The sequence below is a fragment of the Panthera uncia genome (assembly GCF_023721935.1).
Source record: "Panthera uncia isolate 11264 chromosome B2 unlocalized genomic scaffold, Puncia_PCG_1.0 HiC_scaffold_25, whole genome shotgun sequence".
Classification (NCBI taxonomy): domain Eukaryota; kingdom Metazoa; phylum Chordata; class Mammalia; order Carnivora; family Felidae; genus Panthera; species Panthera uncia.
In genome coordinates this window covers 24,016,261-24,038,607 of record NW_026057581.1, presented here as the reverse complement: position 1 = coordinate 24,038,607, position 22,347 = coordinate 24,016,261, and the positions used below count along the sequence as shown (strand labels likewise).

At 46.4% G+C, this 22,347-nt stretch overlaps 1 protein-coding gene and 1 pseudogene across 3 annotated transcripts; one reads left to right on the top strand and one right to left on the bottom strand.

Annotated features, from left to right (window-relative positions):
- The first annotated feature begins 267 nt into the window (after positions 1-267).
- On the top strand, positions 268-19,123 carry NQO2 (N-ribosyldihydronicotinamide:quinone reductase 2). Of its 3 annotated transcripts, XM_049611289.1 has the most exons (8): positions 268-458; positions 4,096-4,200; positions 5,251-5,393; positions 7,574-7,738; positions 9,860-9,990; positions 12,396-12,509; positions 13,482-13,583; positions 15,288-19,123. In XM_049611289.1, the coding sequence occupies exons 3-8, from the start codon at positions 5,387-5,389 to the stop codon at positions 15,462-15,464; spliced, it is 696 nt and encodes a 231-aa protein (XP_049467246.1). In that variant the 5' UTR covers positions 268-458; positions 4,096-4,200; positions 5,251-5,386; the 3' UTR covers positions 15,465-19,123. The 3 variants fall into 3 exon arrangements, with proteins under 3 accessions (XP_049467246.1, XP_049467245.1, XP_049467247.1); XM_049611288.1 differs by lacking the exon at positions 4,096-4,200; XM_049611290.1 differs by lacking the exons at positions 4,096-4,200; positions 12,396-12,509.
- Positions 17,392-20,703, bottom strand: LOC125939486 (HIV Tat-specific factor 1 homolog; annotated as a pseudogene).
- Positions 20,704-22,347: the final 1,644 nt, after the last annotated feature.

The following is a 22,347-nucleotide window of genomic DNA, read 5'->3' as shown; positions in this document are numbered from 1 at the left end:
GCTGTGCATGACGCCATGGACCTTCATGTTTTACTTGGATACTTGCCTAGAGATGGAGAAAGGAAGGGACACAGGGCAGGAGGGCTTTCCCGCCACCTACTACCTACATCCAGTTCGGAAGCCAGAGGTCTTCCGAGGGTGGGGAGGGGCACCCGCCTGGGCCATCCAGGCGGGGCCCGGACGAGGGCGGGGCCCAGCGTGGGGCGCGCGGGGCGGGGCGCCGGGAGAGGGCTGGGATGAGGGAGTGGCGGGCTCGGGGGAACTGCGGGGCCCGCTCCAGTCCACGCGGTCCGGGCAGCACAGAGCGCAGCCGCGACTCTCCGCCCGGCGGGCGCGTGCAAGTGCGAGTGCGTGGCCCCGCGCAGCCGGAACCTGGGCGCGGAAGCCCAGAGCTTCGCTCCGGGAGGCGGAGGGCTGAGTCCTGCCGCTGCTTCTCCGAAGTCTGCGCTGCCGGCAGAGTGAGTTGCCTTCACTCTCCGGGGTGCGGGTGTTTGGGAGGGGCACTTTACAGGGTGCTGCTGTCGGCTTCGCAGGCCGTTCCTCGTTTCCACCCTGGGATCGTACGAACCTCTTCCTGAGCCCTACTGCATGATAGGTCCGTTTATAAATGCTTAGCAGAATCGTTTTATATAATCTCTCCTCTACTCGAGGAGGTCCGTGGTGTGATTACCTAAGGGTCCCAAATGAACAGGGTCAGTTTGGACGGGGGAGGGGGGAAGGTGCCATCATTTAGGCCAAAGGGGCGCCGCCTGGGGCTGTGCTGGCCGCAGGGAGCCCGCCTCTATTTTGGCTTGGCCTTTGCCAAGGGTTTCTTGGCAGTCTGTAGCAGAAACTATTAAAGTAATCTTTAACTTTTTGTTTTTCTGAGATTAGCCAGAGAAGTGCGTGAAGAAGAGTGTGTATGAAACAATACCTCGGCTAGCAGTGCTATTTATAGTTGGGGTGAGGGGAGGTAGGAGAAATTACTTAGGTGCCCAGGGAGAGAAATAATCACAAATAGGCATGCATACATAATGAAATGTTATGTAGCTGTTTAACAACCGGCGCTGGAGCCTGTCTAAATGGAAAGAGGCATGTAGGAAATACTAAGTTTAAAAAGAAACATGATAGTTATTTTACCAGCAAAATCGCCTTTGGAGGCGCCTGGATGGCTCAGTTGGTTAAGCTCCCGATTCTGGCTCAGGTCATGATCTCCTGGTTGGTGAGTTCCAGGGCTGGTAGTTGAAGCTGCTTCTGTCTCCATCTCTCTCTCTTTCTCTCTCAAAAATAAATAAACATTAAAAAAAAAAGAATAGACTTTTAAAAAATGGGTTTATTTGGGAATTGCGGAGAATTGCAATCTGGGACAAGCAAGCTTAGGCAAAGTCATAGACAAGTCCCCAGAAGAAAGGGGAGGAAGGCTGGGAGAGCGCAGTTTGCCAAGGCTGTTAGAAACAGAAAGTCCATTGGCAGAAAGTGGGAGGTCCAAGAATACTGGCTTCTCATTGGCTGGGCTGTTGCGGGGGCAGGAGGAAACCTTTCTTCCTCCTGCTAGGGCAGTAGATACCTGTGCAAGGTTCATCGCTTCCTCTTAGGTCTGCAGTTGCCCCAGCCTTAGGTGTGAGGGCTACTCCTGCTGGCTTCCAACTGCCTTCTAAATGACGTTTGCTTTTATTAAACATCTCAAAAATCAAGTGAAAACATTATCAAATAGCTTCTGGGTGCTGATTAAAGTGAAATAATATACACAAAAAATATCAGAGGTGGGTATACCTAGTTTTATAACGTGTTAGCCTAAAAAAGAGCTAGTTATTTTACCAGCAAAATGACTTTATTCCGGAATAGCAGAGGAATTGCAATTTGGGACAGGCAAGCTGTGGCAAACCATAGGTCAGTCTGGAGAACAAAGGAGAGGCATGCTACTTTACAAAGACAAAGGAGGAAGTTGGGACAGGCTGCTTTTCCTCTATTGGAAGAAAGTGAAGAGTTCAGGATGGCGATGGTTTCTCATTGGCTGAATCGTAGCAGTTTCTCACTGGCTAGGCTGTTGCTCCCCAAAGAGAAAGAAAATCATTCTTCCTCCTGCTGGGTTGTAAAGAGAACTTCTTCCTGTCCAGGAATGTAAGCTGTGAGGGAAAGTTTGTGGGTGAGAGGCCCCTTTATAGGGTGTCCTGATTCCATTTTAGATGAGGTTTCCCTTTATTAATTTTCACAGACCACAGGGTTCCTTTTTCCACTTGGGTAAGTGCATCATTCCTAACAAAGGAGAATGCTACTGCTGTTGAGGGGGGTGTTAAGGGAGTTGAGTGAGCGGGGAGTAAAGAACACTGACTAGCTAGTAAAAAGTCTGGTTTTGAGTCTTTTCTGTAATTTGGGACAAGTTGCTTACTTCTTGGGCCTGTTTCTTAATCTGCACAAATAGGAGAATGGATGAGAGGAAGGTCACAAACAAGTTCCTCAAGTGGCTGGGCATGTGATGTAAATACATAAACTGGGCCAAGCAAAACAGCAGGGAATGGTGAGGCCTGGGGATACAGAAGAAGGGATGCCTTGCCATGGGCATTGAAATTAAAAGCATTTTATCCAGACCAAAATGAGATCTCAGCATAAGGTGTTCCCTGAGCTTACAGTGACACAGATGACCTTGTAAAAGGTACTCAGTTCCAGTCATTCTCCTGCTTAAGGTGCTCTGATGGCTTTCTGTTAGCCTTAGAGTACAATCCTTGCCCCTGGTCTACAGACCCTACCCCACCTCTTTGACCATGTCTCCAACTCTTCCTTTCTTTTTTTTTTTTAAACCACAGATGAACACTCCAGGCCACTTCCTACTTCAGGCCTTACACTTGCCATTTCCTCTGCCTGAACCTCTGATCTTTGCATGACTGAGTCCATATCACCATCCCTGTTCAGAGATACTTTCCTGGACCATCCTATCTAAAATAACAAATGTACCCCTGCCATTTTAACCACAAAAGTACTTTATTTTCTTATCGCTGTCACTTAGCATTATTATTAGTACTTACCACTATCTAGAATTTTATGGTTGCTTTCCTTGCCTGCTTCTTTTTTTTTTTTTTTTTAATGTTTGTTTATTTTTTGAGAGAGAGAGAGAGACAGATCATGAATGGGGGCAGGGCCGGGGAGCAGAGAGAGAGGGAGACAGAATCTAAAGCAGGCTCCAGGCTCTGAGCTTCAGCACAGAGCCTGATGTGGGGGGTTCAAACTCACAAACCACGAGATCATGACATGAGCTGAAGTCGGATGCCTAACTGACTGAGCCACCAAGGTGCCTCTCCTTGCCTGCTTCCTTTGTGTGCCCAGCCCCCCCCCCCCCCCCAATAAAGTTCCATTCTCCTCACCTATGTTGTTCACAGCTGTAGCCTCAGCACCTAGTGCAGTACCTGGCCAGAGGGTAGGTCCAAGCTGAATGAATGCATATGTTGGAATTGTGTCCCATTCACTGCTATTAATGGAGAGTTAACTCCAACGGCTTAAACAGGATTCAGAGTTTGATCTCCCATGTCTGAAAATTGGCAATTCAGAACCATCTCGTGGCTCCAAGAAAGGATCTGGAATCCAGGTTCCTTTCCTGTTTTTCTGCTCTACCATCCTTAGTCTATAGCTTCTACCCCCATGTACCAAGATGGCTAATTGAGCCCTAGCTGTCATTCCACAGTCTAGCTCAGATGAAGGCCAATGGCAGGGGCAGAAATGGTACCTCCACCCTCCCCACCCCTGAGGCAGCCCCTTCAAGGATATGTCCTAAGAGCCACCCCTAATGGCTTCTGCTTCACCTCTTTCGCCACCCCTAAGTGGAAGACCGGGACATGTAGTCATTAGCTGGGCACATTGACACGACTAAATTCAGGGACTGTTCTTAAAAAAACAAGAGGGGATGTTGGGTAGCCAAAGAGGCAGATTTCCAACTGTTCAGTCAGCAGTCAATTTAAGAAATGGGCAAGGATCAAACTTACCATTGAGTTTATGATGGTGTTTGGAGTTCCCACCCTCTGTCTGATCAGAGCTGTTTGCCCACTCTCCAGTTTAAGTGCCCTGCCTGCCCTCAACTCACCTCCAGCCACAATTATTTAAACTTCCTTTCCTTTCTGTCCCCAGGACACCCAACCTGGGGCAGAGTTCATCCCCCTGCAACCCACTTCCACTTCTTCACAGTGTTCTGCATATCTCAGCCCTTTACCTGGGGCTCCTGGACAGCTGAAGGTATGGTATGCAAGGGCCGGGAAGAAGCTAATTCAGGCTCTGCTCCAGATTCCAGTTGTAGCCATGGATAAACCTGATTTCTGTCTCTCTGTTCTTTTTGTTATACTATAAAGATGCACTGAGGGGCACCTACGTGGCTCAGTTGGTTAAACCTCTGACTCTTGATTTTGGCTCAGGTCGTGATCTCCGGGTTTCGTGAGATTGAGTCCTACACCAGGCTCCGTGCTGACAGTGCAGAGCCTGTTTAAGATTTTCTGTCTCCGGCTCTCTCTGCTCCTCCCCCACTCACGCTGTTTCTGCCTCTCTCAAAATAAATAAATAAACTTTAAAAAAAAGATGCACTGATATGTTAAAATTGTCATGTGGATACAGCACGTATCATACAGCATCTCCACACTGACCTTGACTCACAGGCTGTGGACTGTTTGTTTGTTTTGGGGGCAGAGGGAGTAGGTTTGTTGGAGATACCTTGTCTCTCCCAGAGTGAAGCCAGTTATTTCAGAGTTGGCTAGCCAGGAGTAGGATTCAGGTCTCTCTTGTGCCTTTGAGGCTCTCTGGGGAGAACTGACATTTTTCCACAGTCTTGTTCTGTGCTGGCCACCATGTGTGTGTACTGTGTTTCTGGCACTTTGCAGACCACGGTAGACATGGTAGCTGTGAATTTCTCACCTGTACTCCTGACCTTTGTCTGTTCAGCTGTGTTGATTATTTGTAGTAAGTGGAAATGTGGGAGAGGGGGAGGGAGGAAGGACACAGGGCCCGGCCTCCTGCTTCTTGTCATTCTCATTTTCTAGGACCCGTTCATTAGGGCTGCCTTCACGGAAGGTTCTGGGTCCTCTCAAAAAAAAAAAAAAAAAGTACTGGTGTTGACACCCTGCATGATTTGTCCTCTGAGGCCTAAATCTCCAGGTGGCCCCCTGCTGAGAAGGCTTTTTTTTTTTTTTTTTTTTCCCAGACACATTTGCATGTCCTTCATGAGGCCTGGAGTTGGTACATGGACCTCACCACTACCTCTCCCCATGTCCTTCAAGTGTTTGTTTTCTCTTCCAGATTGTCGGGGTCACTGAGAAGAGTGACTACAGCTGAAAGCCTGGGGCTTGCCACAGCGAATCCTTCTGTGCCCAGGATTAACAGCAGACCCTCCCTTTGGCAGTGGTCAGAGGGGAAGAATCCAACTTCTTAGAACATGGCAGGTGACTGTTAGTTATGGGGGAATTAAACATTTTTAAATACAAATTTTAATTAGAAATTGAATATGTATAAAAATCCAAACAAGACTGAAATGTATAAAACTTGTTTCATGTTTTAACATGAATCACTATTTGGAATTATCTTGTTTTGTATTTTCTTCCTCGTTTTACTGCCCATTTCAGCCCCACTAGAAGTGAGGGCCATGCTTATCTTGTTTACTCTGCTTCTAGCCTCTGGAATGATCCCCAGGCTGTAGTAGGCTCAATAAATACTTTTTTAAAAATGTATTTATTTAATTTGAGAGGGGGAAAGAAGGGGAGAGAGAGAATCCCAAGCAGGCTCCACACTGTCAGTGCAGAGCCTGACACGGGGCTTGAACTCATGATCTGTGAAATCATGACCTGAGCCAAAATCAAGAGTCAGACCCTTAACTTACTGAGCCATCTGGGACCCCTCAATAAATACTTCTTGAGTGAATGAGCCCCAGGAGTAACTGTGGTTTAAAATGCAATATGACCAGGGGCACCTAGGTGGCTTAGTTGGTTAAGTGTTTGACTCTTGATCTCAGCTCAGGTCATGATCTCAAAGTCCATGGGATTAAGCCCCATGGGATTCTCTCTTTCTCTCTCTCTCTGCCCCTCCCCTCCTCACTCTCTCTCTCTCTCTCTCTCTCTCTCTCCCAAAATAAATAAATAAGCACTAAAAAAAGTAAAATAAAATTCAGTATGACTTAATTTTTACTTTTGTCCCTGCTCATCACACGCAGACACACACACACCATTCTGCAACTTTTTTTCTGTCAACAGTATGACTACAAATCTTTTCAGAACGTAAAAATTTACCTTATTTTACATCTTATGGCATAGATTAGGGTTTCTTAACCTCAATACTACTGACATTTTAGGCAAATAATCCTTTGGTGTGGTGCTTTCCTGTGCTTTGTAGGATATTTAGCAGCAGTTTCAGTGTCTCTCTACTACATGCCAGCAGCACCTTCTTCCCTCGCTGTGATGACACAGAATGTCTCCAGACATGACCAACTGTCCCCTGGGAGCCAAACCTGCCCCTACTTGAGAACAGCTGATGGAGATTATTTTGTTTGGATCCATTAGTAGAATTCCTGTGTAACAATAATGTTAACCATTAACCTAACTCATGGAATTCAACCTTTACACCCAGTTAAATGCCCCCAAACTGTCTGCTTCAAATAACATTTGTATCTGCTCCTTAAGGGCCTAAACTGAAAAACTTAAATCAGGAGTTCAAACATTTTTGTCTTAGACATTACCAGGCCAAAGCTGTTTCCCAGAAGAAACCGGTACCTAATCTCACAGAATCTTCTGAATGAAGGAAATATTGCTTCAGAGGGTATTGGTATTAATGACACATCCAGGACCTTTAAGACCTGACTCTCCTTTGAACCTTTTTGTCATCAGTTTAGCCACCCAGAGCAGATTCCATATAGGCCTTGCCTCCCTCTGGGATTAGGGGTCCGATTTCCATACCTTGTTTACATGTCACATTTCAGTGGCCGTGGAGGAGAAAGAAGCAGAACTGTGTGTCAGTAGCTGATGCCAGCCCAGTAGGGTTAGCGTGAGAGGTTAGTTATGGTAGCTTTCTTCTTTTTTTTTTTTTTAATTTTTTTAATGTTTATTTATTTATTTTGAGAGAGAGAGAGAGTGAGCAGGGAGAGAGGTAGAGAGAGACAGACAGACAGACAGAGAATCCCAAGCAGGCTCCTCACTGTCAGCACAGAGCCTGACTCAGGGCTTGCTCTCACGGATCATGACATCAATACCTGAGCTGAGATCAAGAGTCGGCACTCAACCCATTGAGCCACCCAGGTGCCCCCAGTTATGGTGGCTTTATTTTGATGTTGGAAAATAGGGCTAAAACCTCTTATAGAGGATAACCACAGTAGATTGGGCTTTTAAATTTGTGGTGTTATTTTTGAGGAATCATGACCCATTTTATATCTATGTATTAGCAAGCTCAAGCAATGACGTTAAAAGTGGATTTTTTTAAAAAATGTTCATTATTTTAAAACTGTCATCCATTAAAAAAGGTTGGTATTTCTTAACTTCAGCCTGTATTGCACATATACATTTCGTTTTTGTCTTAGTCTTCATGGAATTTTGACAAAGAGGAATTGTTCTTCAAGAGAAACCCTTCTCCAATTTAGGCAAGAAAGTTCTCATTGTCTATGCGCACCAAGAACCCAGGTCTTTCAATGGATCCTTGAAGAAAGTGGCTGTGGATGAACTTGGCGCGCAGGGCTGCACTGTCACCGTTTCTGACCTGTATGCCATGGACTTTGAGCCGAGGGCCACCAGGAAAGATATCACTGGTGAGTCAGGGGCTAAACGTTTTAACTTTCTTCTATTTTGTTAATTGAAAAAATGTTCTGAAAAAACTTACCATTGCCCATGATACCCAATTCTCAAGTCTAAAGAGTCCATGTGGCAGGTCTTCCCATCCCTGGCCCCGACCCACCTAGTTTCACCGCCCTCAAGGTCACCAGTGTACCCACTTTTCTCTGTATCCCTCCAGAGATGGTCTGTCCTGTATAAGGCAATTACGGGCATATTCTCCATTTTCTCATTGACTTGTCTATAAAATCTTTTGAATTAATTTTCCAGGTTCAAAAAGTAATCAGATGATATTTTCATTGAGATCCCAATCCAGTTACAGGTGAACTTTTATTTATCCAAGAGAATGGTGTGCCTTTTCATTTCCTCACATCTTCTTTTTCAACCCTACGGATCTCTATAAGTTTTCTTCATACAGACCTTGCACAGTTCTTGTTAGCTGGTTTTTGTTTCTCTGCATGAAGAAAGTGTGCCTCTCTGTGTGCCTCTGTGGTGTGTATCCAGCCACTACTAATTTTCTCGCTCTTTGTAGTAGATTTTATTCTCTGGAGCTTTCCCAATATACAGTCAAATCATGTGCAAATAATAATTTCACCTGTTTTTCTAGTAGTTAATATTAGAATATATTTGGCCTGTGCACATTTTATCATCTCTGTTTACCGTTATCAGAACCGCCCCAGTGTCTGCTATAGGTTCCACATACTGTGAGTGGCCAAAACCCTACCCGGAACCTGCCTGAGAGAACACAATCTCTTCACTAATAGCAGTTACCATCCTTGGGTTTCTTGTCAATACAAAACCTTATACATAGGACACACCCAAAGTGTGCTTTTTAAATGAAAATCAAATACAAGTAGGTTAAAAGAGGAAACAAAGAACACTGAAATATTTCTGAATTACAAATCTGTTGGAGGACTGTGGGTTCAGTTTTCTTTCTGGTTCTTTTCCACACGGCCAGGGGTCTGTCTGCCGCTCTCCAGACTCCATGTGGTGGAGTGGTTCACACCTGGTCTCGTCATCCTACCTCTGCTGGCTGCTAAGACCTCTGTAGTGTTGAACGAGTCGCTCAGCCTCTCTAAAGTCTCAGTTTCCTCTCTGGTAGACTGGGAATTACACTTAATGGTTATTATAAAGATAGAAAAGGTAATGTGTGTAGAGCACACCACTTGATAGGTAGGAAGTCCTCAGTAAATGGTAAGCTACTGTTAATTCTGATTCATGCCTCCAATGAATCTTTTTGGCTGCCAGATTTCAACTGAAGGTGTAGATCAGAATAACTCCTCCTTCATGTTAGCTGTCACAGGCAGTGCTGTAAGTTCTAGCCCAAGGCCCCTCCTCGTACCCACTGCTGCTGCCCGACTGCCTGCTGCCCACCACACTTGTTCTTGAATCGCTGCTGCTACAGTGAGCTTTTCCAAACTGAATTTGGAGTATTTATTTATTTTCCCTGCTTAAATTGTATGGCCTCCCGTGTGCAGGAAAAAGTCAAGCTCCTTAGCCAGGCTTACGAGAGCTGACCTATCTCTCCATTCAGGTTACCTGCAGCCCTCCTGGCCTCTCACCCATTTCCCGAGAGGTGCTCCTGGTGGCCCTTTTCTGGGCTGGTGTGGTTTTTGGACACGCTGATTTCTCCCTGTCTTTTGCCCAGAGTGTCCTCTGTCTTCCCTCCAGTGCTCCAGACTGCCTGGTGAACTCCTACTCCATCTTCAAAGCCCTAAACCGGGCTCATTGACAATGCACCCAAGGAAAGCCAGCCACTGCTGTCCTGAGTTAGACCACGTGCATCTTGATTATAAGATGTGGGGCTTATCCTACCACAGCTTTAGGCTGAGCCAGCTAACTGTTGTTCTGTGTGTTGATCATTTGGTTATTTATCTACTTCTCTTACTGGACTTTGAGTCCCCTGAAGGTAAGAACAGTAGCTTCCTCTCTTTTTATTTCCATAGCCTGGTCCCAGGGCCCAACGCCTATTGGAGTCTCCGTAAATGCCTGGTGACTTGCTTTGGGGAGTCCAGGTGGCAGTGATGCTGGTGGGATTGGCCAGGATGGGCTGTGGGTGCATACATGAGAGCAAGAACATATCACCTGTTCTTCTCCAGGTGCTGTCTCTAATCCTGAGTTCTTCAATTATGGGGTGGAAGCATATGAAGCCTGTAAAAAGGGGGCTCTGACCAGTGACATAATTGACGAGCAGAAAAAGGTTCAAGAAGCTGATCTAGTGATATTTCAGGTTTGTGTTTCGTCTAATTATTATAATGAATTAGAGTCCTTCTATGTACAAGCTCTTTCCAGGTATGGAGTTTCACACTCCTAGAAATGGTATTAATGTTTTTAGCACATTCACACACTTATTTATGTCTAATTGGGTAAGGACATTCATGTAGCCACTATTGGTCATTCAAAATCTCGACTCCCAAGTAAATAGTAATTTCCCGTTAGCCCGGTGGCCCAAGAAATGCCTGCATCATGCAGGTGGTGCTGCCTTCATTCCCTTCTGATGCCCACCTTACACGTGCAGAGGCTGCGTGAAAACAAGATTTGTCTACATGAGTGTTTGTCAAGGTAGTTCAAGCCAAATGCAAGTCCTGCCTTAAACATCCTGATTATTAAGAGGAAAATCTTTTAGTTCCTTCCTGTCACTGGTTGCCTCACCCACCCACCTTCCATGTATTCACTCACAAACTGTCCCCAAGCCATGACTCACTGCAGACAGAGCCAGGACACTGCTTCTGTGGGCTCTCACTCGTCAAGGCTGCTGCCCGCCACAGCCTGACAGGCATGCACTCGTGGAGCTCACCAAGAGCCTGGCAGCAAAATAAACCTGTGCTTTCCTGGAGCTGTTGGGTTGACAGAAATCCAAGTCCACTAGAAAGAAGGAATTTATTCTAAGGGCCCTGGTCATTCGGGTCTACTGGAACTCAGGGACAGGCAGGCCAGCTGGGCTTCAGGGGCGGTGAAACTGGGTGCTGGGACCCCTCTGGCCTTTCCCTCTGATTCTTATCTGCTGTTGTGTGCATGCCGCCTCTGTTCTCCTCTCTCACTGCACATCAGGACTGAGGTCTCTAGATCCAGAATCTCCAAGATGGATCTGATTGGCCCAAATTGTCTCTGTTAACCCTGCTTGAGGGCGAGGAGCAGGCGGGAGAACAAGACAACCATGTGAGGGTGAGGGGCAGGGATGTGATCAGTTTGCAGGTGAAACAGCATGTCCTTTATAAAAATCACCCTGCACACATGGGAGGAGGGGATGCTTTACCTGTTCCCTTCCGCCCTGCCCAGGCTGCCTCCATCCACCCCTTCCTGGCACCGTCCCTTCCTTTACTGGGCAACCTGGAGCTGCTGATCTGGTCAAAGTGCAAGATGTTCTTCCATCCTAATTGCATATGGCTGGGTCCCAGTGCCATATACTTCGGTTGCCATGTGCTTTAGCTTCCAGAGTAATAGCCTTGCCAGGACAGGAGGGCTCTATCACAACTGGCTGAGCAGTCTGGGCACATGGACTAGGCGGAACCATACTTGGCTCTCGCTCTTCTCTTCCTATCTCCCTGGAATCCGGTAACCACGCAGAGCCCGTTTCCCCTCCCCCGTCTCCTCCACTCCTGTAGCTGGATAGCTAAAGCAGTCCAGAGCTTGTTCTTTCTGTACTGGTCTTTCTTTTTCCCTACTGCATCTCACAGCTCTTTTCCCTCTGCTTTTCCTCTTTCCTGATAGTTGGCCCAGAGGGTCTGCATTGTCATTCAACACTGAAAAAATTTCATTCATCACTACTGCTTAGTCATGATCTCAACTCCCCTTCACTCAGCATTGACTCTGTTCAGAGCACTGTAATGAGTCATTGAATCCTTCCCACAATGCTGTGAGCTAGTAACTTGTACTAGCCCTATTTGCCCATCAGGAAAAGGAGGCACAGAGAGATTAAGTAACATGTCAGCATCACACAGCAGTGGGCTATGGAGCTTAAATTTCAATGTCAACTCCTGTGTTAGACTTACAGCAAAAGTGCATGAAGCATGGGCTTCCTTCTGCCTTTGGTAACAGATTATTATCTGTGTTCATCTCCTTTCATTGATAATGATATTGGATATAGTGTTAGGGCTTCCATGAGGACCAGAGAGGACTTTAGGGACATCTTACCACCGGTGTGTAGAATCTAAGGATAAAGCTTTAATTTGTATCAAAATCCGAAGCTTCTCAGAACTTAACTCAGCGTGACTCCTAGACGGCAGCAATTCACCCCCAGCACATAAAGGGACAAACTCTTCTCCACACCCTCTTGTGGCCCCTGATTGGGTCGGTCACAGGACAGCTGCCACAGAGCCAGTGTCCATCAGCGCCCCAGTGCCTCCCCACCTGCCTAGGGACCAGCCCAAGGGTCTGTCCCTGGGGACACAGAGCCACCTGTTAACAGCAACCAGGACCCTTGTCAGCTCTGGCCTGCTCCACCCCACCATCATCCTGTCCACACTGGGTGCGTCAGAGTGAAAGGGAAGAAACACCCTGCCTGTGCTGCCCTCTTACTACACTCTCCTGCCCAGCCATCTGGGAAGAGGAAGACAGTGGGGTTCCTTCTGAAGCACCAAATATGAAGCCCGAGACTGCCCGAAGCATTCGTTTCTCCCCGTGTTGTGTCCCCAGTTCCCGCTGTACTGGTTCAGCATGCCAGCTATCCTGAAGGGCTGGATGGACAGGGTGCTGTGCCAGGGGTTTGCCTTCGACATCCCAGGATTCTATGATTCCGGTTTCCTCAAGGTATGTACTCCGGGATGAGGACCACTGTGTACTGCTGGGGGCGCGTCTCATCAGGTTCTATTTCTAGTTTGCTTTTTTGTAAATAAACACTGATTGAGCACCAAGTATGTGCAAAACCCTATGTCCTGTACCTGGGTAAGAAAAGCGAAGTTTGTGAAGTCACAGGGCTTCGTCTAGTGAGGGGTACATGCGTGGCCAAGAAGGGCCTGGAATTAGTGTGGCGGGAGGGCTGGAGGACTGCACGGTGGTCAGCTCTGGCTCAGGAGAGGGCGTCTTCTCTGTGCTGCAGAGGTGAGCCATGACCTCACACCAGTTCACCTCTCTGAGCTTCACATTCGTACCACGAAAAACAAGATGATGTAACACCCGTGTTACAGGGTGAGGATTGCATGGAACCTGGTAGATGCGCAGTGCACGGTAGCTATGAATTTCCTACTAAATAATTTACTGAAATTAACGATGTTTTAAATTCTAAAAGCCTCAGAAGATGCTTTTATAAGTGTTTATAAAGAAAACATTGAGTCACAAAGATTCATCTTAGTTGGAAATAGTGCACCATTTAGTGAATGGTCCTGTAGGTCAGGGACCTCTATGTCAGGGTCCGGTGTGCCAGGATCCCTTGTGTCAGGGCCCCAAGTGTCAGGGTCCTGTGTGTCAGGGACCTCACTCGCCCTCACAGCAGCCCCTGATGTTGGCAGGTGGGCCTTACCCACCTCCCACACGGTGTCCCAGGCCTGCTCTCTACCAGAAGTCAGGTCATATCTAAGCCCTGTGTCCATGTGGTCCACTCTATCCCTGTTGGACATGGTTGCCACTTGTGGCTGGGCTTGGCAGATGAGAATGTTATCATTTGTCCATCCCTGCAGGGAACTGACCTCAGGCTTTCCCTCCCAGTGGTTATGAACCTTGGTGCTGGGGTCACATTTGTCTCCTCTGGAGGCCACACAAATGCATTTGCTTTCTCTTCCACAGAATAAGTTGGCCCTCCTTTCATTAACCACGGGGGGCACAGCTGAGATGTACATGAAAACCGGAGTCAGCGGAGATTATCGATACTTCCTGTGGCCCCTCCAGGTACCTGCTGCACCCCCACTCCCCTCCGCTCCCCCTACAACTCCCCCAGATGTAGAATAAGATGTGATGTAAGCCTGAAACCCGGACCATTTTATCTACCACCTGAATACAAGAAGTTACAACATTTTGCCCTTTTCAGTTTCTTACTTAGCACTGAAAAATTTGGCCTGTGGGGAAAACACATAATGATAGCCTTTGATACTGTTGGGTAGAAGCTAAGCCAGACCTGGTTAGCTCATGTCTGCTCTATGGTAAATAGAACTGCCCCCAAGGTGGCCCTGTGTGTGTGCGGAGCACCGGATGGTGGGGGTGGGTAGCTGTCCACACTGACTGGCAGTGCATTGTGAAGGGAGCATCAACCTTGAACCCAGGCAAGAGGTGCCCCAGGGCCAGCATTCCAAACAGCCTCACACCCACCACAGGTGATGGGTCCATGAAACCAGGGGCTGTGCCCTATCCCCAGAGCCACACCCTTCTCCAGGTTTCCAGGACTCTGGGCCTGCCCTCCCAGGTAGACATCATCCTGCCTCCGCACACCCCTGGGCAATCTGTGAAGGGGAAGGCAGGGGGCAAAGCATAAGCAGATGAGGCACAGAGCTGGGGTGAGGAGGAAGAGAGCAGGCTCTGGGTCAGGTGGCTACATCCTGGCTCTGAGCTCCCAGGAGACTGAGAAACCTAGATGCAAACCATTCTTCCAGGATGTTATGAAGGGACCTTTGTCTCTTTGTCCAGGGAGGAGGAGATCACATATTCAGCAGTTTGCAAGCTTACTTTAAAAATGTAGACAGGCGTGTAGGCCCCTCATCCCCTGACCTACCCCTGATAGGGCAAGTCTGGACAAAGGTAGGGTTTTAAGGGAAGGAATGCAGAGGGGGGAGAGTGATATTTCTAGAAAAAAGTTGTCTTCTTTGAAAGACAGGATAGTGATTCCATTTAGTGATGCTTTGCTGAAGAAAGAGAGAACTTAAGGCCTAAACTCTAATCCACAGGTCAACTGGTCTCTTAGAGGTTATTAGCCAAGCTTAAATTCTTCTTGTTTTTAAAAAATCTTTGTATATGCTTTCTCAGTTTTCAAAAGTACATATTATGAAAAAAAAGATGAGACTATAAAATATAAAACAGAACATCCTCTTAATCCGCCTCTTAAAAATAATTTCTTTTAATAATTTGATGTATTTCTTTATGGCCCATACATATTTTTATATGTATGCTTTTTATTGTTAGGGTTATTATGCTTATGTTTTTTACATAAATGGTATACTACAAATACTGCTACAAATTTCTCATTTTTATTTAACACATATCTCGAGCAACCATCCATGATTATACACTATAGCTAGAATAATGTCACATCATTCTAGAATAATCCATTGTATGACTGTACCGTAATTTTCCTAATCAATCAAAACCATAAAGTTTACTATCGGAGTCAGAAGCAAAGATTACAGATTAACCTCAATTAGGATTTGAAACTTCCAACCATCCACCAAAGTTCTTCACATCACTTGTAAAGGCCCACGTTGTAAGGTTATAGGGCAGCTCAGTTGTTTTCGGCTACCTGATAGTATTAAGTTGTTCTAATATTTTTTGAAGGCTTGTTTCAGGCCATCAACCCCCCACCTCCCACCCCGCCTTTGATTATTTAACTGAATGATACGTAAAGGGTGTCTTCTAATCACTTCCTTGCTTTCTTTGTGACTGTAGCATGGTGCCTTGCACTTCTGTGGATTTAAAGTCCTTGCCCCTCAGATCAGTTTTGCTCCCGAGATTGCATCAGAAGAAGAGAGAAAGGCGATGGTGGCCTCCTGGGCCCAGAGGCTGAAAACCATCTGGGAGGAAGAGCCCATTGACTGCACGCCTCCGTGGTACTTCGGGCAGTAATGCTTCGTGCCACGTCCACATCACAGGAACAGCACACAGGGAGCTGCAGGCATATGCACAGGGAGCAGGGTCCTGTAATAAAACAAGGTCACAACCAAGCGAACTGGATGTATTGAAAGACGGGCAAGACCGAGTGTCGTAGCCAGATCTAGCATTTCAGCCATCAGCAGGCTGTACTTGGGGGTGCTCTCATGGATGACATTATTCACCCAGGCTTGCTTTTCTTTGCCAGTAGCTTTCCATCTCCCTGTTTTCAACCTTCATGGGTATTCTTGTGTTCAAACAGTTCTCCTGGAATGGCATAGTTTTTTTTTTTTTTAATTTCGTAACTCAACTTGGAAATTTCTATTTTTTCATACGAAAGTTTAGTCTTTCATAGCTAGTGTTTTAGTGCTGCGTTTGGACTTATTTCTTCCTTTTTTTTTTTTTTTTTCTTTTTACTTGCATGCATGATGGCTATGAAGTTTTCACTGAACAGCTGTTTCGCATGCATTTAAAATCATTGAGTGCAGGTTACAATGAAAATCTCCAAGGAGCGCTCCTGGGTGACTCAGTCAGTTAAGTGTTGGACTCCTGATTACGGCTCAGGTCAAAATCTCATGGTTTGTGGGATCAAGCCCCAAGTTGGGCTCTGCACTGGCAGTGTGGAGCCTGCTTGGGATCCTCTCTCTCTCTCTGCCCCTCTCTTGTTCTCTCTCTCTCTCTCTCTTTCTGTCTAAATAAACTTAAAGGAAAAAAAAAAGAAAATCTCCAGGTGTCACTCTGAGCGCCCTACCCCTGTGCACATGTTATGTAACACTACTAGTGATTACCCTGAAGCGTAGGCACATGTAGCTGGAGGGGTCTCCCTAAAAGCAAGTTTAAGAGGTTAAATCTCTTCCTCACTTCTGAGGACCGAGCTACTGCCTATACACAGGGGCCCTCCTTCCTTAGCGTCCCCAGTCCCACCCACAGTCCCCACATCAGACTCCCCACACCACTCCTCACCGGACTCTCCTCATCACACTCCTTGTTGGCACCCTCATCTTTGAGCAGCCTGTCACCTGCTCCGCCTCTTTCTTCCTCAGCATCTTCAGACCCTTTTCCATCTGCATTTTCTTCTTCTTGTTTCCGTCTGGTCCATCATCAACCAAATTCTCCGTGTGTGTCTCCTTTCCATCTGAATCTTCACACACAGCCTTCCCCACCAACCACTCAGAGCTGCCATCCCCAGATTCTCATTTCTCAGGATGGTTCCTTCCTAACTCCTTCTCAACACCATTTTCTGCTCATTATTTCTTGGAGTCTTCCTCAAAGCCCTTTTCAGAGCAATCTTCAGATTCTCTTTCCAAGACTGTCTTCCTCTTCAGTTTGCTTTTCAGGGTTGCCTGCAGACTTTTTTGTTTTTTTCTCTTCAGAGTCTTTTTTGAAGGTCTTCTTTTAAAACTATTCTCTTCAGACTTCTGGAACTGCCTTCTGCAGACATTTTGGGGGCCATGTTTTTTAGCATCTTTTTCGGAAGCATCTTCAAAATCTCTCCCGTCTTCCCATTTTTCGAATATCTTTCCATGGATAGATTCTTCAAATGCCACGTTAGTTGTGGCTTCTTGAGCATTCATCCTGGATGTGCTAGGGTGCTCTGGAAAAGCCTTACCTTAGAAGGCCTTTCTTTTTGAAGCAAAGGTAGTATTTGAACATTGAACACCTCTGTAGGCCTCAGGATATGGAAGGAAGACTTCCACAAAGCTGTTCTGCTCTTACACTTGGGGTCTTCTCAGCCTGGTCATCTATACCCCCACCCCATCCATGTCTGTATAGGAATCCCATGGGTCTTCTCACCCTGGCCATCTGTAGCCCCATCCCATGTTTAGACAGGGGTCCTGTGACCATCACACCACCTTCCATCGAAGGTTTGAGTACAAAGATAGCTTCCTCAAAGACACCGAGCTTATGCCATCTGGTGTCTTTTAAAGAGAAGGAGATTCCTGATTGACCCAAGCTTTGAACACTCTCAAAGGTTTTCTCTGACCCTGATCAGCACCAATGGACCATCCTCAAAATCCATAGGATAAAACACTTTGGTGATGACCATTCCCTCATGGGGCACTAAGGATGTTCTAGCAGTCCAGATGCTTTTATTCCAGAACCAGATCCTTCCTGTGGGGTTTGCACCTCTTCCTTTCTGATGCCTCATATTCCCCTCCAGTTGAAACTTAGCTACCTCAGTATGTGATTTCTAGCTTCTAATTTCATCTTCATGCAAAAGCATTATTGCACAATACAGATTCCCTCTTCAAATAACTGCAAAGCCCATCTGCTTTAAGATTTCCTTGTTATCTTTGTAAAACTTGACCATAAAGTCTCTCTGAAGATCTCAGAATCATGCCAAGTCAGAAGTTGTATAAATGCCTCCACCATAATGTCTGTAGGCAAACCAGTTGCATTTATATTTGTAGCTCTGTCTTCCACATGAAGGCTTTCTTTTTTCTCTCCTTTTTGAGATTGGTGGATTGGGGGTGTTTCTCTGCAGAGGTTTTTTTAGCATTGGTGGCAGATTTGCCATCACTGAGAAACCATCATTAGCCTGATATGCAGGCATGAAGTCTCCAGTGATCTTAAACCAAGCCTTCTTGCCTGCAAGGATGTCAGCCAGCTGCTCCTCGAAAGGCTGGGTTTCTCCACTGGAATTCTTGGTGTCTCTGTATAGTTCTCGAATTTGCAGTTGCTCATTTGCAGATTCCTCATCCAAGCACAGCTGACCCTTGAACAACACAGGTTTGAACTGCACAGTTCCTCTTACACGTGGATTTTGTTCAATAAATATACTGGAAAAATTTTTGGAGATTTACAACAATTTGAAAAAACTCACAGATGAACTGTGTAGCCTAGACCTGCTGAAAAAAATTTTTTGAAGTGATATCTTATTGTTTATTCTTTCTTTTTATTTTAAAATTTATATCCAAGTTAGTTAACATATAGTGCAACAGTGATTTCAGGAGTAGATTCCTTAATGCCCCTTACCCATTTAGCCAATTCCCCCCTCCCATAACCCTTCCAGCAACCCTCTGTTCTCTATATTTCAGTCTCTTAGGTTGTTTTTAAATTTTTGTGTTTAGTGTTACTTATTTTTGAGAGAGACAGAGACAGAGTGTGAGTGGGGGAGGGACAGAGAGAGAGAGGGAGACACAGAATCCGAAGCAGGCTCAGGCTCTGAGCTGATAGCAGGGCTCGAACCCATGAACCATGAGGTGGTGACCTGAACCGAAGTCAGATGCTTAACCAACTGAGCCACCCAGGTGCCCCTAGAGTCTCTTATGTTTTGTCCCCTTCCCTGTTTTTATATTATTTTTGCTTCCCTTCCCTTATGTTCATCTGTTTTGTATCTTAAATTCCTCACAGGAGTGAAGTCATATGATACTTGTCTTTCTCTGACTGACTAATTTCGCTTAGCATAATACCCTCTATTCCATTCACATAGTTGCAAATGGCAAGATTTCGTTCTTTTGATTGCTGCATAATACTCCATTGTATATATATATATACCACATCTTCTTTATCCATTCATCCGTTGATGGACTTTTGGGCTCTTTCCATACTTTGGCTATTAGACATACTGAAAATTTTAAGAAAAATGTGTTATTGTAAGAATGTAGTAAATACAGACAGAAAATGTGTGTTAATAGACTATATTTCTGGTCAACAGTAGCCCATTATAGTTAAGTTTGGGGGGTCAGGAGTTACACGCAGATTTTTGGCTCCTTGGGGGTGGTGGCTGGTGCCCTAACCCCTGCATTGTTCAGCTGTACTTGCTGCCCATGTGTCCCTCCTAGATTGGGAGCAGCTCCAGACGAGCAAGGAGGGGCTGGCTTACTCCGCCCGGACTCAGTGTCACCAGTTAAGGTCCGAGGCCTGGCATCATTTTTGTATTTTCACTGTGCCTGGCTTTCTTTCATGGTGCTATTTCCCAGTCAGACTCTGCCTCCAGAATCCCTCAAAAGTTTCTGATGCTTGGAGAATTGTACTTGATTGTCTTCCAGGCACCTCCAATTCAACAGTAATCAAGTCTCCTTCCCACACCCCCTCTACCACCTCTTATTTCAGTAAGTGGCAGGAACATTCCTCCAATGCTTGGGGCCCAAACCTGGGCCTCACCTGGGCTCCCACTCAATCAAGCTTCATGTCTTGCTGACTCCAGCTTCTACCTATATTTCATTTGCCCAGTATTTCCATCCATGATTCTACCATGCTCATCCAGGATGCTGCTTTTTCTTGCCTGGATTATTGCAACAACCACCTAGATAATTTTCCCTTATTCATGTTTGTCCCTTAGAACCCATTTTCTACAAATGCTTAGAACATTCTTTTAGTACACACACACACACACACACACACACACACACACACACACAGCTTGTGCCACTCTTGAGGCCTATTAATCCCTCAAGGGCTTCTCATGGCTCTCAGAAAACATTCAGAATCCTTGAGCTAGTCTATGAATACAGTATGTGACCCTGTCTCCTTTCCAGGCACTCTGGCTACTCTGTGTCTCCATCCCAGCCATACCTGACTTCTTACTCCCACCAAGAGCCCATCTCCATCTTATGACACAGGCTGCTCCCTCTGACAGGAGCGCTCCCCCATCTTGTCACCCAGGCCACCTCCCGTGTCACTTGATTAAGGAAACCCACCACAACCTCTTGCATGGAGTTGGATATCCTGTCTGATACCCTGTACTTCTGGCTTAAAAAAAAAAAATCTCTGTGGTGTTTTGTTTACTCGGGAAACACATGAGGATATTTTCACATACACGTCAAACACAGGGACCATCTGATTAACGTTTGTGTCCATCACTAGGCTGTTGGCTCCATGAAAGCATGGATGGGACCAGTCTTGTTTAAGCTGCGTCAGTATGGGGAGCCCCCATCCCAGGAGGTATTCCCTAAGTATTTGTCAGAGGAACAAGGTCTGCACTGCACCCACTGGGGGCCCCAGGCTTGGTCACAAGCAGCAGTTTGGCTCTCTGCAAGGCTGTGGTTTCCCTGTGCTAAGAGTATATCCCTGTGCATGCCAGGTGGACAGAAAGTGTGGACACGTGACTGGACCTTATTGCTCACTTCCTGGTTTCTCTCCTGGTCCCGTGCTTGCTGAAACTGGCCCCTGGCACTTGATGGGGGCTGTAGTTTGGGGACAAGAAGCAGCCCACGGAGAAATTCCCTGAACAGCTGTCTTCCTTCTTTTCACGGATCCCTCTGAGATCCATTTAGGCAGCATGAACTCTGCTCCTCCTCCCTCCTGCCCAGCGGACTGCAGCTGCCACAAGTGTGACAGGTGGACAGGAAGCACAGCCGCCTTTGGAGCCTCATCCTGCAGTCCGTGTGGGGTTGCTGGGCCCCCTCGAGGCAGGAAGCAGGTGCCACACCGTGTGGTCTCTGAAGTCACCAACTCTTAAATGTCACAGGGGTGGAGTGTCTGACCAGCCAGAGGATGCTGCCTCTTCCCACAAGGGAGTTAGAGGACCGAAGTTAAAGGGGATGACTCCTCACTGTTTCCCGAGTTCCTGAAGCCCAACTTCCATGAGAAAACTTGGGTTTCCTGTATGCCAAAGATGTTAATTCTGCCTTCCAACCAAAGTTGTTTGTACTTCAAGGGCTAGGACCTTATTATAGCTCAGTGTATCTCCCATAGCACCGAGTACCCTTGTACATTGCTGAGGTTTAAAATCTCATTGCCAAGGGGCTCCTGGGTGGCTCAGTGGGTTAAGCATCTGACTTCGGCTCAGGTCATGAACTTACAGTTCATGGGTCTGAGCCCTGCATTGGCCTCTGTTCTGACAGCTCAGAGCCCGGAGCCTGCTTCGGATTCTGTGTCTCCCTCTCTCTCTGCCCTTCTCGGCCCACTCCCCCAAATAAACATTAAAAATAATTAAGATCTCATTGCTGAAAAACTTAAAATGAAAACAGCATTGGCAGGGCTGCAGGAGTTGCTGTCAACAGAAAAAAAAAATAATAATAACCGCAGTCACATGTAAGGCAATGACAACATTTTTCTTAGGAGCATGAAGCCTATTTTGGATTCAGAAAGTTCTCTTTGGTTATGTAGTTAGGTCCCGCACCTAGTTTGGGTGGAGGTTAGTAAAGACGAAAGAAACTTCCGTTGCTCAATGTAAGAAAAGTCTCAGGATATTCAGGGTAGTTCCTGGCAGCTGGAGAGTGTAGGAGAGGGAAACAGGCACAGGTCTCAAGAGCGGGCATGGGCCCCAGGATACCGTGGCAAGATGGGGAGGTAGGAAAGAGATGGCTTATGAGCATTCAGTTTGGGGAAGACGCAGGAACCGTGGGTCAGCCCGGCCAATCCCAGTCAGCCTTCCAGCTATCTGATGTGTGCTCCAGATATTTTGTTTTGCCCTTAAAGGAAAGTGCTACTCCAGGCAAGACTAGAGGGCTTGAGATCACTAGGATTGCAACAGCACCAGGACACTCTGCCTGTGACACTGTTCATTGGCTCTGTACTGCTGAGAGCGCCTGGAGGTAAATAACAGGAGCTAGAAACACAGCTGGAGCTTTGCCCAGGAAATTCCAACTATGGGAGGAAGTATTCTAAGGAAGTGCCTGAGAGTGAATGCCATTTTCTAAATTAAATATTTGCTTTTTTAGTAATGCTAGTTATGATGGTGAGTAATAATAGCTAATGTGCTGGATGTAATATATGCCAGGGACTGACATAAATTCATCACGTGTATTAGCTCCTTTAATCCTCCTAACACTCCTGTGAACAAGTCCTATTACTGTCTCCACCTTACACATGAGGAAACTGAGGCAGAGTTAGATTAAAACACTTGCCCAAGGGTCACAGCTAGAGAGAAGCAGATGTGGAATTTGAACCCAGAGCATCTGGTTCCTCTCTG